Here is a 14,674-nt window from a genome sequence, read left to right as displayed (position 1 = left end):
ATTTACTTTGTTTGGTAGAAAAATATAGTTAGTAATTACCTAACTTTGGTAATTACTTTCCCTCAAATAATATAATTTAGGAGTTATATTTCAGGCCAAGGCAGTGGTGACAGACCATGCCTGAATTACTGAACTATTAGTGAATTATTTTAGAGAGACCAGAACACTGTAGAAAGAATTACTACAGTATTAGTACTGGTACTGACCAGTGGGTTTCTGCACAGGCATATTTCTGCTCAGGACAATGTTTCTGCGATTCTGATCTTTGCACTGAGGTACAGACTCAGTGACCAGTATGAAACCAAGTATTCAATCTTTCTGACCCAAGGAGTTTCATCTGAATTTTAAAGTATCATCGACAACAAATTGTAACCTCAGATTTTTATTTATTTCTTTTTTGAAATGAGAACTTGCTAAGTTGCCCAGGATGGTGTCAAACTCCTGTCTCAGCCTCCTGAGTGGCTGGAACTAGGGGTTATAACACCATGTCCAGCTTTAAGCTCAGATTTTTTTTTTTTTTTTTTTTTGGTACTGGGGATTGAACTCAGGGACACTCAACCATTGAGCCATATCCCCATCCCTGTGTTGTATTTTATTTAGAGACAGCGTCTCACTGAGTTGCTTAGTGCCTCTTTTTTGCTGAGACTGACTTTGAACTTGCAATCCTCTTTCCTCAGCCTCCCAAGCTGCTGGGATTCCCGGTGTGTGCCACCGCCTTGCTAAGCTCAGATTCTTGAAGGTAACAGTTACCTGTGAAAGCATCTGGGATAGTATTAGTCTGTGTGTGTTTGAAACACACTGTAAAACCTTAGGTTGTTTGAAGGGATTAAAAGATTTTGAACAACTTGAAGTCAAAAAATGACAAAGCAAACATGACTGTTGCGCAGTCACACCATGTGTCCAGGGTTGTGCTCTGTGCAGCGTCCTGGCGGAGAGAACAGTTGATTTCATGACCGGGCTCTCAGATATGCATGAAACACAGCTCCAGTTATTCCTTGATCTTTTGAGGCACCTGGCTTTAGACTGCACCTTCTTTCACAGAGTCCTAAAGTGGGTCATTCCCTCTGCCTCATGAACCCTTCAGCAAACTGCTTACCTGGCATCTCTGTCAAGTATAACCATAAGGTGGAACCACAATCAGGTTAGACGATGGTTAAAGTTTAGTGGCACATCTGTGAAGCAGTGGCAATTCTGTGGTTTTTGACACTGCACCTGGCTGGCATCCAGGTCAGGTGAAAGGAAAATGTGGAGACCCATAAAGGTGACTGATATCCCAGCTGGATCCAAGCTACAGTTTTGACACATTATGCTCTCTACCTGGGATTCTGAAACTAATAGCGACAATGTCATGGTTAAGGTGAGGCAAACCAGGTGACCCACCTTGGGATGCAAAATTGAAGTTACTAAAAAAATTCAATCATGATTTTAATGAAGTCTTTTTAAAAATCAAAATTAATGAAAAAAATCACTGATGAACAACAGATCGAAACTTTAAGGAGAAGATCAAGCTGGGTGTGGTGTTGTACACCTGTAGTCCTAGACTCAGGAAGCTGAGGGAGGAAGATGGCAGGTTCAAAACCAGCCTCAGCAACTTAGCAAGGCCCTAAGCAATGTAATGAGACTCTGTAAATAAAAAAAATAAATAAAGGGCTGGGGATGTGGCTCAGTGGTTAAGTGTTCCTGGGTTCAATCATAGTACCAAAAATAAGAAATAGAATTTAAAAAAAATAAGGAGAAGATTCATAAGGTAAGGTTATTTAAAATGGAAATATTTAAGATGATTGCTTAGTCAAGAGAAATTGTCCAACATGGCATGTCCTCAAAAGTGAGATAAGCAAAGAGGAGGTAGGTTTTGAAAATATTGATAAGTTTGCTTCTTTTGCAAATCAGGAAAGTAAAACTATCTTAAAAATTCTGTTTTTAGTATAAGTAAATGTCTAAGCTTTAAGTTACATGTTTGTTTGTTTTTTTTAAAGAGAGAATGGGGGGAGGGAGGGAGAGAGAGAGAGAGAGAGAGAGAGAATTTTTTAATATTTATTTTTTAGTTCTCGGCAGACACAATGTCTTTGTATGTGGTGCTGAGGACCGAACCCAGGCCACACGCACGCCAGGCGAGCACGCTACCGCTTGAGCCACATCCCCAGCCCCAAGTTACATGTTTTAATATACCTACTTTTCCTATTTCCCTCATTTTTTCAACTACTTTAATGATCTGAGAAAAAATAATTTTTAGAAGGACACAAAAACATGTATATTGAGACACGTTTTTTTCCCTTTCACTTCAATCTGCAGTTTGGCTTAGCACAGCACTAATGGGAAAAATATGTCTGTTATTTGGAATATATTCAGTGCATCTTTCTGAACATGCTTTTCATGGCAAAGAGGAATTGCCATAAGCAAGGCTTTCCAGCAGAAAAGGGGAAGGGGACACTGTTGTGTACCAGGGTGACTAGCCTACCTCCTCAGACACTTTCTTTTTCCAATATTTGTGTATTGATTTCTCTTTTTCTTATTTTGGAAGAGGTGTTCAGAGCTGCAGACTTCCAATTCTTCCTATTACTCTCTATTAATTGCCCCTGACCTATCACTTTTTTTAACTTTTTCTTTTTATTATTGAATTTCTGTGAATATTAATCTGTATTTGTGCTCTGGGTGGAACAACTAATCTGTAGTTGACTGTTTGTTGATTTGGTCTCCAGTTCTGTTTTCCTGTGCTGTTTATCATGTCAGTACATTTTGGAATGAGATTTATCAGAATTAAGGAATGCTTACAAACACATAGGAGTGCTCCAAATTCCCCAAATTCCATTTGTTCTAGGGAATGAGGATGCACTGTGGATTCCAATACTAAACTGTTTAGCCATTGAATACTTTTTTGTGTTTATATAAATCCACCTAAACCACAAATATCTTTGCTTTTTCTAAACTGTGTTCATAGCTCTTTTTTCTGCTTTTAAAAGTCTAAACATTTCTCTGTCTTATTACCCTTAAGATGTGTATGTATGTATGGATGGATGGACGCACATACACTCATGGGTAGATAAGTAGAGAGGTTGTTGACCTCAATATCTGCTGGATGATGACCCTGAGAATACCCAAATCTGCTCAAATTTCTTAGATAAATGTCACAATATTTGCATATAATCTTCTTACATCTTTCTGTACATGCTGAATCATCTCTAGATTATTTATAATACCTAATACAATCTAAAGCTATGGAAAAAGTCATTATACTCTATTTTTAGGAAATAAAGATAAGGCAAAAAGTCTGTATGTGTTTAGAATTGACACAAAAACTCTGTAGTATTTTCTATCCATAGTTGATTGAATCCATGAATCTGTATCCCTCCCATACAGAGGGTTGACTAACACACACACACACACACACACACACACACACACACATGCGGGGCATGTACACACATATTTTCTTTTTGTGTCCCTTGTAGCCAGGAATCATTTCCTCCAGGCCTCAGGGCAGCATCCTGCTCGGCCCACTCAGGAGCAGCCAGGTGTGCCACTGGTACCAAGCAGGCAGGTGGAGCCTAGGCTGGCTGCCATCAGACACAGGAATCCGAGGTGTGTCCTGAGGTTGTGGAGCTCACCTTACCCATGCCTTGTGGGAGGGACACTGATAAGTCTGGGAGCTAGTGCAGGGTGGCTGTAGAATCTAGAAACCTGAAAAAATGTTGGATGAACGTAGAGCTGATCAGCCTGGGAGAGGGCACGTGGTGGGTATTGGAATACTTCAGGACTTTGGGACGAGGTGTGTTCTAAACAGCAGTGTGAATAACACTGGTACTCATTCATGGAGGGCGGTGGGGGAGTTACATGGAGGCAAAATTTTGCCCAATATGTGAACTTTCCCCCCACTAGGGCTGTCCAAAGGCAGAATAGTCTATTTTATGAAGTAAGAAAGACCTGCCTCAGGACAATCCCTGAAAACTTCCTTTCAACTCAGAGTCTATGGCTACAATATTTGATTTTTAATACATTAAAGCACCAAAGCAGGACTTGCTGCCATTGGTGTGGGTGGATGGATTCTTTTGAATAATATGGAATCCTCTTTACTGATCAGAAATGGGCACTCAGGCAACAATATCAGAGAAGCTTTAAGGTCAAATCCGGTTTTTCAAAAGGAGGAAAATACGAAATCATCAGTGACAACTGTATCAGATAACCATTTTCTATAGTCAAGATGTACTGAAAGGAGAATTAACAGGACAGTAGCACCCCAGGGACCCCATTGTTCTAATGGACCTTATACAGAAATCTTCTCCTATCAGGCAGGCTATATTTCAAAGGCTGTTCTTAAATCTGTTTAGTGCAAGTGATAGTTTCCTCACCATCTCCAGGGACCCTCTAGGTTGCAGACAGCACCAACTCACTTTTGCTCTGGGATGCACCTTTGTTGCCAGTCAGGGCTATGGTTTGAGTGTCCTTCAATTGTACGTTGACATTTAAGTGCTGTTGTGATAGCAGTAAGAGACGAGGAGGTCATGAACACCCGGCCTTCAGGAATGGCCGAGGTCGGTGATAACCAAATGAAGTTCAGTCCGCATTCGCATTCTTTCTTGCCTGTCTGCATGTTCTGGTGCATGAGACCCTGGACAGGTACCTTGCTCTGGCACTTCCCAGTCTGTGGTATTGTGTTGTAGCAGCAGAAAATGACTGAGACAGCCAGGAAGTTCAGAGTGTGAAAACCAGGCTTCTGTCCAGGTGTCAGACCCCGAAATGATGGGAGGAAGCACCTGTATTCTTTATGCTTCTTCTTGGTACTTCTCAGCACTACATTGATGGCTTTGATGACACATTTCTATAAAAATCACCTTCAGCTTCTGTCCTACTCCAAATTAGAAGGGCGGGGAGAGAGTTGTTAAGGCACAGTAACCCTGAAAGTGCGACCCCATACACACACACACACACTCACACACACACACACTTGAGGTTGGCATAGGCTCTTCTGTCTCACTCTAAACTGCAGAAAGCCCCATGACAGTCTCTCTGCTTCCTTCAGCCAGGGCTAGAAGTGCTGCAGCCTGACACAGCGAGTAAATTGAGATGGTCTCAAAGCCAACAGGCCCTCTCTCTTACTATTTGGGGTGGAAAATAGTTCACTTGTTACATCAGTGATTTTTGATCATTTTCCTCTCCACTCATCAGCAAGGCTCCTCTGTGTCTAAAAACATGTGACATCATCTGTGTTTATAAGATAGAAACTGGAAAGATGAACTGCCAGGTAAATGATATTGACCTTCTGTTTAAATGTCTACCTAGTTCTTTGCTTTAGAGCACAAACTGCTGCTTCAGTCCATCTCCTCATCATCTGTTTTGATTCACAAAAGGCTTTATTTAGTCTAGAGTAAATTCAGAAAATCTATGCATCAGTGTTTATATTAAAAATACATTAAGAAATTGGTTTACCATATGGGTAAGTGCCAGGGCCTTCAACTGCTCTCAGAAACAGAAAGAAAGAGAGGAAGGAGAGAGGAAGAAGGGGAGAGAAGGGGAAAGAACAAGGAAGAGAGAGGATGGGAAGGGAGAGGGGAAGGGAGAGAAGGGGAAGGGAGGGGAGGCAAGGCCTGCAGTTGGGGCTGGGGCCATGTTTGCTTGCCCCCCTTCATTCCATCTCAGACATTCCAGTGCTCAGTAGAGTCAGGGAATCTTCTTCTCCCAAGATCTTCCCTATATCTACTTGCAGTGGGGCCTAAAGAGACATAAAACCTTCTAACTTCCCAGACCTTTTGCATTGAATTAGTTACACTATTGGGGTTCTGAGTGGTCAAGAAAGGTGCTGGGAGATGCAGTGGTGGAATGGTTAGAAGCAGAAAGTGGAGGGAGAAGACAGTCCTGCCTGTTTGGTTTCCTTTTGGGTGTGACTGGCAAATTGCTTACGTACCACAGTTTGGTTTCCTTGTCAGTTAAATTAAAAACAGAAACTCCTGGGGGTTTGTGAGGATTAAATAATATAATAAGGCCCCTTAACACAGTCCCCAGCACATGGAAAATGCTCAAAAAACTGTTAGGAAGCAAAGAAAAAAGAAAGGGGTGGATTCCAGACATCCTGTTTCTGAAAGGTACTTTACCCTAGTCTGGTGGGTCACAATTTTTATTTCTTAAACCTCAAAGAAAAATTTTTTAAATTTTTTGTTGTAGATGGATACAATACCTTTATTTTGTTTATTTAGTTTTATATGGTGCTGGGGATGGAACCCAGGGCCTCACACATACTAAGCAAGTGCTCTACCATTGAACCACAGCCCCAGTCCTCAAAGAGAATATTATGAGGAGTATTAATGTGTCAATGAAATACAAGCTGAGCCGAGCCTGGCTGGGGAGAAGTGCTCTATTAGTTAGCTCTGTATCACTGGAATGGAATACCAGAGGCAATTACTTATAAAGGGAAATGCGTTGTTTTGGCTCATGGTTCTGGAGGTTCCAGTTCAAGATCACATGGCCCTATTGCTTTGGGCCTCTGGTGATGGTGGCATATCATGATGGGAGCATGCGAACTGCTCAGATCATGAACCAAGAAACAGAGAGGCCAGGGTCCCACCTTGCCCTTCGGGAGCATACCCCCAGTGACTTCCCAGGAGGCTCCAGGCTCCATCCCCTCCCAAGAGCACCACTCTGGAGAACAGGCCCTTCACCCGTGTGCCTTTGGAGGATGCTCATCCAAGCCAAGGCTTCTTCTTGTCTCCTCCTACCTCCACTCTCCTGAGGAAGCTGAGGCATCTGACACCTTTTAAAACAGTTTAAATACTAAAAGTCTGCTTCCAGCCACCATTCCATTGATAAAAGAATGATTCAGAAATGTGAAGTTATGTTTCCAGTGATAGCACCGGAGTTATAGACCCATTTGCTATTCCAGACTTTCCCAACAGCCAGAGGAGAAGGGACAGACAGGACGGGAGTACGTGGGAGTATGTGACCAAGGTCTTCCAGAAAACCCTCACCAGCTCCAGAGCTTCCGTTCACCATCTGTGAACCTTTTCCCCTATAGTGAAGGATAGCCTTTTGGGTGACCTGTTTCCATTTTCATGTTTATTTTTAACTATTCCTAGTGTCACTGAAAGCATTTCCGGTGAAGTTCCAGTACCTTCTAGCAGCCTTGAGGACAAATAGCAGCTGTGGAGGCTCCCAAGAAATTTGACTGAAAACTTTATCCCTTCTCGCACCCCCCCCACCCACCCCCCACCCCCCGTCTTTGCGGTCGGTGGTCCCGGCTGACACGACATAAAATGCTGTGCCTTTTAAGTGCTTTCACACTGGGGGCATTTTACTTCAACCTCTTGTCCAGAGGGTTCTTCCAGGCATCCTAGCGCAGTTCAAAAATGTAAACAGCAAAGCTGACTCAATGAAAGTTTGGAGTCCATGTAGTTTCTCTCTGAGATAAGGCGGTGTTTGTACAGACAACCTCAGACTTTATTTGGAAGAGAGAAAAAATATAGCACAGTGTATGCTGTCACGCCATTTCCACATGCAGCTAGCCTCCATTTGGGTCACTCATGTGTCTTCATGTTCTTGTAGGAAGTTTAAGGTCTCCTTATTTCGTTTTGGAAAAAAAGAAGGCTGACTTGGGGGTGAGAGGGAGGTTGGGTTCTTACTTGTCATGAGAGTGGCCCCGGAGGCCTGGTACCTGGGCTTCTGTTACTTTTGTGTGTGTCCATTTCTCCTCTGGACTGGGGACCCCCTGAGATCACACCCATCCTTCATGCCCCTCTCTGGGGTCTCACTCCCAACTCACTACCAAGCTCACAGATGGTGCTTGAAAAAACATTCATCAACTGACTCTCCGTGAGACTTCCCATTCACAAATCAAACATGCCGAAAATCTCTGTTATTTGGGGGGCCCGGTCTATATTAGAGGAAAATGCACATTCTTATACCATTCTGTTGATTTGAAAATATATATAATTGAATAGAAGAGCACTATTAGAAAAAAGCTAAAAAGACCCCTTATGGGAACTGTAGTTTTCAGTTTCTGGTCCAACAGAGGTCAAGTGGAGACACAATGAATTCTGTAATGAATACATGTAAGAAGAGTAGCTAATATTTATTGAGCATTTAATAAATGCCAGGCACCCATCTAAGAGCTTTATGAGACAGATCTTGTTTAATCCTCATATCAGTCCTAGAAAGTAGGACTTTATTATTCTCACTTTACACAGGTGGAAATAGAGGCTGAAGTCACTGGCCCACAGTGGTGGTGGGATTTGAACCCAGGCCGTGTGTCCAGAACCCACTTCACCAGTGGCAACTGGGCAATGAGAGGGGGAGGGAAATGCATGCAGAAGGAAACTGTGCTCTTCCCTTAGTAAAAATGCAAAAGACCCTGCACCTTTTCTTTCTTCTCTGATGATTTATTGAAGGCTCTGGTTTTCCACAGTTTCTGAGTTTTGGAGAAAGATAGGGGAAAATTAAGAGAAAATCTTCAGCGTTAACTGTTTTATTTCTTATCCTGATGTGACAGAGAATTTTATGTCACTTTGTTTTTAATCTCATTAACATTACATTTCTTCAAGTTTATCTCTTTTAAGCTACAACAGGCATTTAACAGATATTACCCAGGTGATTGTTAGCATGGCCACACAAGGATGCTACTGGTACATGTCACTCCCGTTGGAGTGGAGGGTGAGACTGAGGTCCATCAAGGCAAGGCCACTTGCCTGTCAGTCACAGAATGGACACTACTCCATGATTGGATTAGGCCTGAGTTCCTGTCCACTGGTAGCAGGGTCTCACGCTGAGCATCAGTGTTTTGTGTGTTGTGACGCAAAGATGAACCATTTTGTTCTCATCCAGGTTTGCAGATGGCACCTAGGAGATCTTGACTTATCCTGAGGAAGTATTGTTTTACTGGATTTACGGTCCAGCCGTTCCCCAATTGACCATGATCCAGCCAGACTCTGTGGATGACCCGGATTCCAGCCCTTACCCGCTATGTGTGGTGTGCGGCCAAGCCCACTCCCCCGAGGAAAACCACTTCTATACCTACTCTGAAGACGTGGATGATGACCTTATCTGCCACATCTGCCTGCAAGCTTTGCTGGACCCTTTGGACACTCCCTGTGGACATACCTACTGCACCGTGTGCCTCACCAACTTCCTGGTGGAGAAGGACTTCTGTCCCGTGGATCGCAAGCCTGTGGTCCTGCAGCACTGCAAGAAGTCCAGCATCCTGGTCAACAAGCTGCTCAACAAGCTGCTGGTCACCTGCCCTTTCACAGAGCACTGCTCGGAGGTGCTGCAGCGCTGTGATCTCCAGCACCACTTCCAAACCAGGTCAGCCCTGCCCTTTGCTAGCTTGCAAACTCATCTGAGGGGATGCAGTGAGGACTCCTCTGTCTCCTGAGGGACTGGGCTTTCAGGGCGCTGGGTGCTCCATGGGATGCTGCTCCTCTCTTTTTCTTTGCAACCAGTGAGAGATGCATTCAAAATAAGAAACATTCTAGGTGTTTATGGCTGAGAATCAGTGTGAAGAAATGGTACATTGAGAGTTGTGTTGTGTGTATGTATGTTTATGGTTTTTCTTTGAAATTGTGTTAAAGTATATAGAGCATAAAATTTACTATTTTTAACCAGTACTGAGTGTATGGTTAAGTGGCATTAAGTGCTTTGTGCAGCTATCACCACCATCCATCTTGGGAACTTTCACATCTTCCCAAATTGCCAATCTGTACCACTGAATGATAACTCCCTGTTCTGCCCTCCCCGGACCCTGCAGCTGCCCCTGTACTTTCTCTGAATTTGACCGCCCTTAAGTACCTCATAGAAATGGAAACATATATTACTGTCCTTCGGGACAAGCTTGCTTCATGTCTGTTTTGAAATGTGAAAGATACTGGAAGGAGCTGCTGAAAAAAAAAAGATTTCCGGTGTGCATGACTGCTTTTTTTTAACCTTAGGGGGAAAAATATCTCCCAGTTTCACCCAGGACTATTAGAATTTCCTCTACCCTAGAATTGACAAAGTCTAACTGTTCTTTGAGAAGATAAACTTTGGCCCTCCAGGTGACAGGTTCTGCTAACTTTAGGGCCAGGGCGCCCACACTGGTGGCAGACTTACAGCTGCTCCTGCTGGTGGTGGCTGGCATCACCTACTCCACCTGTCTGCCACTTCATTGTCATGTTCTGGCCAGTCCTTGTGGGAATGGCCTCACGGGCAGGTGGCCCTGATTTTTGTTCCACATGAGGGACTCTCCTAGGACATTGAGGGTGCTTAATCAAGGGTGAAAATAATACCACAATTATTTTGTAAGAGGAAATTTGGTGCCTGGTGTTTATCTTGGATTGGATTCTGCTGTGGCCAGAGCAAGGGCAGGTGCAGGTATTCTTGTAAAGGTCATTTGCCATAGGTCACAGATGTGTCTTTGTCTTTTGGGTCATACATAAATTCTCTAACATAAAGATTTGTATCAAAAGCAAGGACCTGAGCATGATGCTTAGCTCATGTTTCCCATGCTAATTATGCCAGTGAACTCATTTTTTGAGCCAAATGCTTCTTACTTGGGTTTGCAGGAGACAGCTGGCTATCTGCAAATGCTGGGGTGTAGACTAGGATACCCCACCTCCCTGATTCCCCAGAAGAAGAGTGGCCAAAGGAGAAGGAGGAAGGGGGTCTATTTGTGACCTTTGCTGGACATTTTGCCTAGGTGTGAAGGCACCCAGTAGATGCTGTCAGGTGCTGGTCCACACAAGGCCAAGACCAGGACCACACTGGGTGGGAAAGTGGGGAGCACGAGGAGAGAGAGTCCTGATGGAGCTCCACTACCCACACCCCATCCCATTCCCAACACGTTGTAACCTGCATATTTGTGTGGGCAGTGGTATTAGTTCCTTGTTGCTGCTGTAACGATTCATCATAAATTTGTGACTTAAAACATCTCAAATTTGTTAGCTTAAGTTCTGAGGGTTTGGAGTCCAGCACTGGCTTTACCAGACCAACCTCAAGGGGTTGGCCCAGCTGCTTTTCTTTGGGCCCTGGGGAAGGATTCCTTTACTCACACTTTGCAGCTGCCTGCCACGGCTTGGGGCGCCTTCGACCACTTTGAAAACCAGCCACACTGTGTCTTCCGGTTTCTCTCTCTGACCCCTGCTTCTGTCAAGACATCTGTGACCCTGACCTTCCCACCTCCCATGTGGGGCCCACCTGGATCCCCCAGTGTAGTCCCCTCATCTCCTTCCCTGAGTCACTTCTGCAAGGTCCCCTCCACCCTGTGAGGGATCGTGTTCACAGGCCCTGGAGATCAGCAGGTGGACACCTCTGGGGCTGGTCACTCTGCCCACTCCAGGAGTTACGAGAGAGTGAAGGAAAGAAATGGAGGCCCTTTCTGGGGAGAAAGTGAAAACACAGCTCTTCCTCATCCCTTCTCAAAAGCCGATTTGGGCTGAGAGTGGGCTGAAAAATAGGGGTGAGATGGCACATGGATTTGAGAGTGAGGCCAGGACAGAGGCTGGAAAGAGGCTGTCAGATTCCTGTGGGGCTCCAGGGAGAGAGGACAGTTGCCCCCAGCCGAGCAGAGAGCATTCACCACCCACACAGCAGCATGACCCTCACAGCTCAGGGAAGCTTGGGGGGGAGCCCTGCCCACCCGCCGCTCAGCTAATAATGATGTGAACATCAGGAAAACAGCAGTGAGGAAGGAACCCCAAACGGACAGAAATCCTGTCACCTCTCTGAGCTGTGGCCAGAGTCCTTCACAGGTCCCCAGGCGGCTCTCTGGGGAGGACACTTCCCACCTCAAGTAGGTGTAGGCCTCAACACCTACTCTTGAGCCTCTCCACACTCTGACTGCCTAAGTAGGTCAAAGCCAGCATTTCCCAAAATATATTTGTGTTAGTCATCAAACGCTTAAGGCACCCCCCACCCCCCTAGTCCCTGGACACTTCATTGGCAAGAACTAAGAATCTGGAGACCATCTAGAACCTGACTCTGGATCCCTCTTGGGCCTTGACCACCTCTTCCTCCCTTAGGGGAGAGAGTAAGGAGGCTATGATCAATACCTCTGCAGCCCTTTGAACTGGGAAGCTAGGGGGTGCCCAGGGGACCTGCGACGTCTTTACTTTTCTATAGGAAGCTTCCAGTCTGCTAGGAGTATCGTCATCCATGTGTGCTTTTGTTTATAAATTTTACATTTTCTTTAATATCACTTTATTCAGTAAGTAAGTTTTCAATGTTTATTTTTTTTCATTAACTAATACAAATTATGGTGTCCAACACCATGTTATAAAATGTATATGCATTGTGCAGTGGCTTAATCATGCTTCTTTAGATGCATTACCTCACAAACTTATTTATTTTTGTGATAGAAACACTTGAAATCTACTCTTAGCAATTTTCAAGCTTACAAAGCATTAACAGTGTTAATGTGGATCTCTTGAACTTACTTCTTCTGCCTAACTGAAAGTGACCAATAGCAGGCTTGAGTTGGGGTGTGGGCAGGCAGCATGGTATTTTTAAACAAATGCTACCTGTTTTCTCCTGGATTCGTGTCATTTATAAACAGTACTGGCTTCCTACTTTAGAACCTGAGTTGAATATAAATCCTGAGCAGAACTTTTCAGCCTGGCCTGGATGGCTCATGGGCTACATGACAAATCTTTCCAATTTCACACTAGGGAGCTCTTCTTTGGGAGTAACCCTGAGCATGTGAGCTAGCATTTGGAATCTTCTGGCAAATTCTGTTGACTTCTACCTTCTTAGAAGCTTGCAGACTCCCATGACATGGGTCTTCTGCAGGGAATTCCCAGCAGGTTGATAAGTTTGTTGAGTTGAATGGCAGCTTCCCAACCAAAACACACTCCCTGGGACGTAGTGGGGCCAGAACGGAGGGTCCGGCCAGCACATCTTTCTCGATGCAGACCATGAGTGAGACAGAGCATGGTGGCAAAGCTGTTCCTTCCTCCATCCTGACTGAGGCTCAACCTGGGCCCTGGACCATATCTGCCTTGTGTAATAACATCATCTGCATTTATGATATTTTTCAATGATCTGTACTAGCCCATGCTCTGGATGAAAGAGAAATCTACCCAAGCCATGATTTCTGCCTCCGAGGAAATGACCTTTTAAAGGTAAAGAAGCTGAAAGTGCACAGACATTAGGTTGTTTCATAGGGCAAGTCACATTGCGCTTCAATTTCTCTTACTCTCTAAAAAATGAGAGATAATAAAGCTGACCCTCCTTAAGTACTTGAATAAAGAGATCATTGTTCAGTGTTTTGAAAGGAGTAGGGGATGGAAATGTGATGTAATTGGCCCAAGACACACCTGGCTGCAGGTTCTCTGGGAATATTTCCTTGATTAACTTTGCACCCAATGTCCTGGGAGTTTCTTCTCCAAAGTTCTGCCTGGAACCTGCGTTGACCTTTGCCCTTTTCTGAAATGTGTTCAGTACAAGCCAGGCTCAGGCAGCTCTGTGGCAAGGGGGGATTTCACTTGGAGAAGAATTGTAGGGGAGAATCGCCCCTGGGACAGGTTGGTGTACTGCGAGTCTTAGTCATTTCAGCCTGGCTGAACACCTGCAGGACTATTGTGCTTCGGCACACATGCTTACCACACCTTCTGACCATGAACCCAGCCTCCTCTTGGCCTCTACCTCACCCCTGTGCAGTGAAGAGGAAAGAAATAAGAAAACAGGAGGTGATGGGTGATGTCCAAGGTGTCATTTAAGGATAAATAGGACAACAGTAGGGGCTGTTTACTGGCAAGGAAGCCAGAGAGCGCTCCGTGATCATTGGATTATGATCATTGGAAGGTGGGGCTTTAGTCCCAGGGTATTGTGCCAATTGGGATTACATCTGGTGGGTGATGATGTATCCGGGTTATATGGGTTTAACCAGGTAGCAGTTTTATTTTTCTCATGTAACACCAAGTGTTTTGCTGCTGTGACTAAATGCCCTGACAAGAACAAGTCTAGGGGAGAAAAAGTTTATTTGGGGGCTCACAGTTTCAGAGGTCTCAGTCCATAGACAGCAGTTTCCAATCCTGGGGGCTTGAGGTGAGGCAGAACATCATGGCAGAAGAGAGTGACCGAGGGAAGCAGCTCACATCTTGAACAGGAAGCAGAGAGACTCCACTGGCCAGATACAAATATATAGCCCAAGGCCATGCCCCAGAGACCCACCTCCTCCAGCCATATTCCACCTGCCTTTAGTCATTACTCAGTTAATCCCACCAGGGATTTATTCACTGATTGGGTTAAGGCTCTCCCAACCCAATCATTTCTCCTCTGAACCTTCTTGCACTGTCACACACGTGAGCTCTGGGGACACCTCACATCCAAACCATAACACAAGTCTTGTGGTGGAAAGCCTAGGACCAGGATGAGGTAGCCATGTTGCCACCAGGAATCCAGGCTCTTTCTGCTTTTCAGTTGAGTTTCCCTCCTCAAGTTTGTCACCTCATGATCTCAAAAGGAAAGGAAAAACACCCAATGTGCAAACCGAGGCACTCCTTTAGCTTTCTGGGATGCCTCACTTAGTATTTTCTGCTTGTATCCCATTGGCTAGTATTTGTCACATGACCCACTGCAGAGGGGCTACAGTGAACAAAACCTGGTTCTGTTATAAGAAAGAAGGAGAGATGAGATATTGGATAGGCAATCAGCAGTGGCTGCAGAGTGATGTAAAATAACAACTGAAAACAATACTTTAATACTTATATTGCATCCATGT

At 44.6% G+C, this 14,674-nt stretch overlaps 1 protein-coding gene across 5 annotated transcripts in view; it reads left to right on the top strand.

The window, feature by feature from the left end:
• Lnx1 (ligand of numb-protein X 1) overlaps nucleotides 1-14,674 on the top strand; it is a 166,191-nt gene that overhangs the window by 64,008 nt on the left and 87,509 nt on the right. For 4 of the 5 annotated variants that reach the window (XM_077110220.1, XM_076864616.2, XM_076864617.2 and 1 more), the window contains one exon: nucleotides 8,806-9,285. In XM_077110220.1, coding sequence (XP_076966335.1) covers nucleotides 8,894-9,285 — 392 coding nt within the window. In that variant the 5' untranslated portion in view covers nucleotides 8,806-8,893. Of the gene's footprint in view, nucleotides 1-712; nucleotides 740-8,805; nucleotides 9,286-14,674 lie in introns of those variants that run through there. The other variant, XM_076864618.2, reaches the window with a different exon arrangement.

Source organism: Callospermophilus lateralis, chromosome 8 (genome assembly GCF_048772815.1).
Source record: "Callospermophilus lateralis isolate mCalLat2 chromosome 8, mCalLat2.hap1, whole genome shotgun sequence".
NCBI lineage: Eukaryota > Metazoa > Chordata > Mammalia > Rodentia > Sciuridae > Callospermophilus > Callospermophilus lateralis.
The sequence above is the reverse complement of the archived record's forward strand: the minus strand, read 5'-3'. Positions and strand labels throughout refer to the sequence as shown.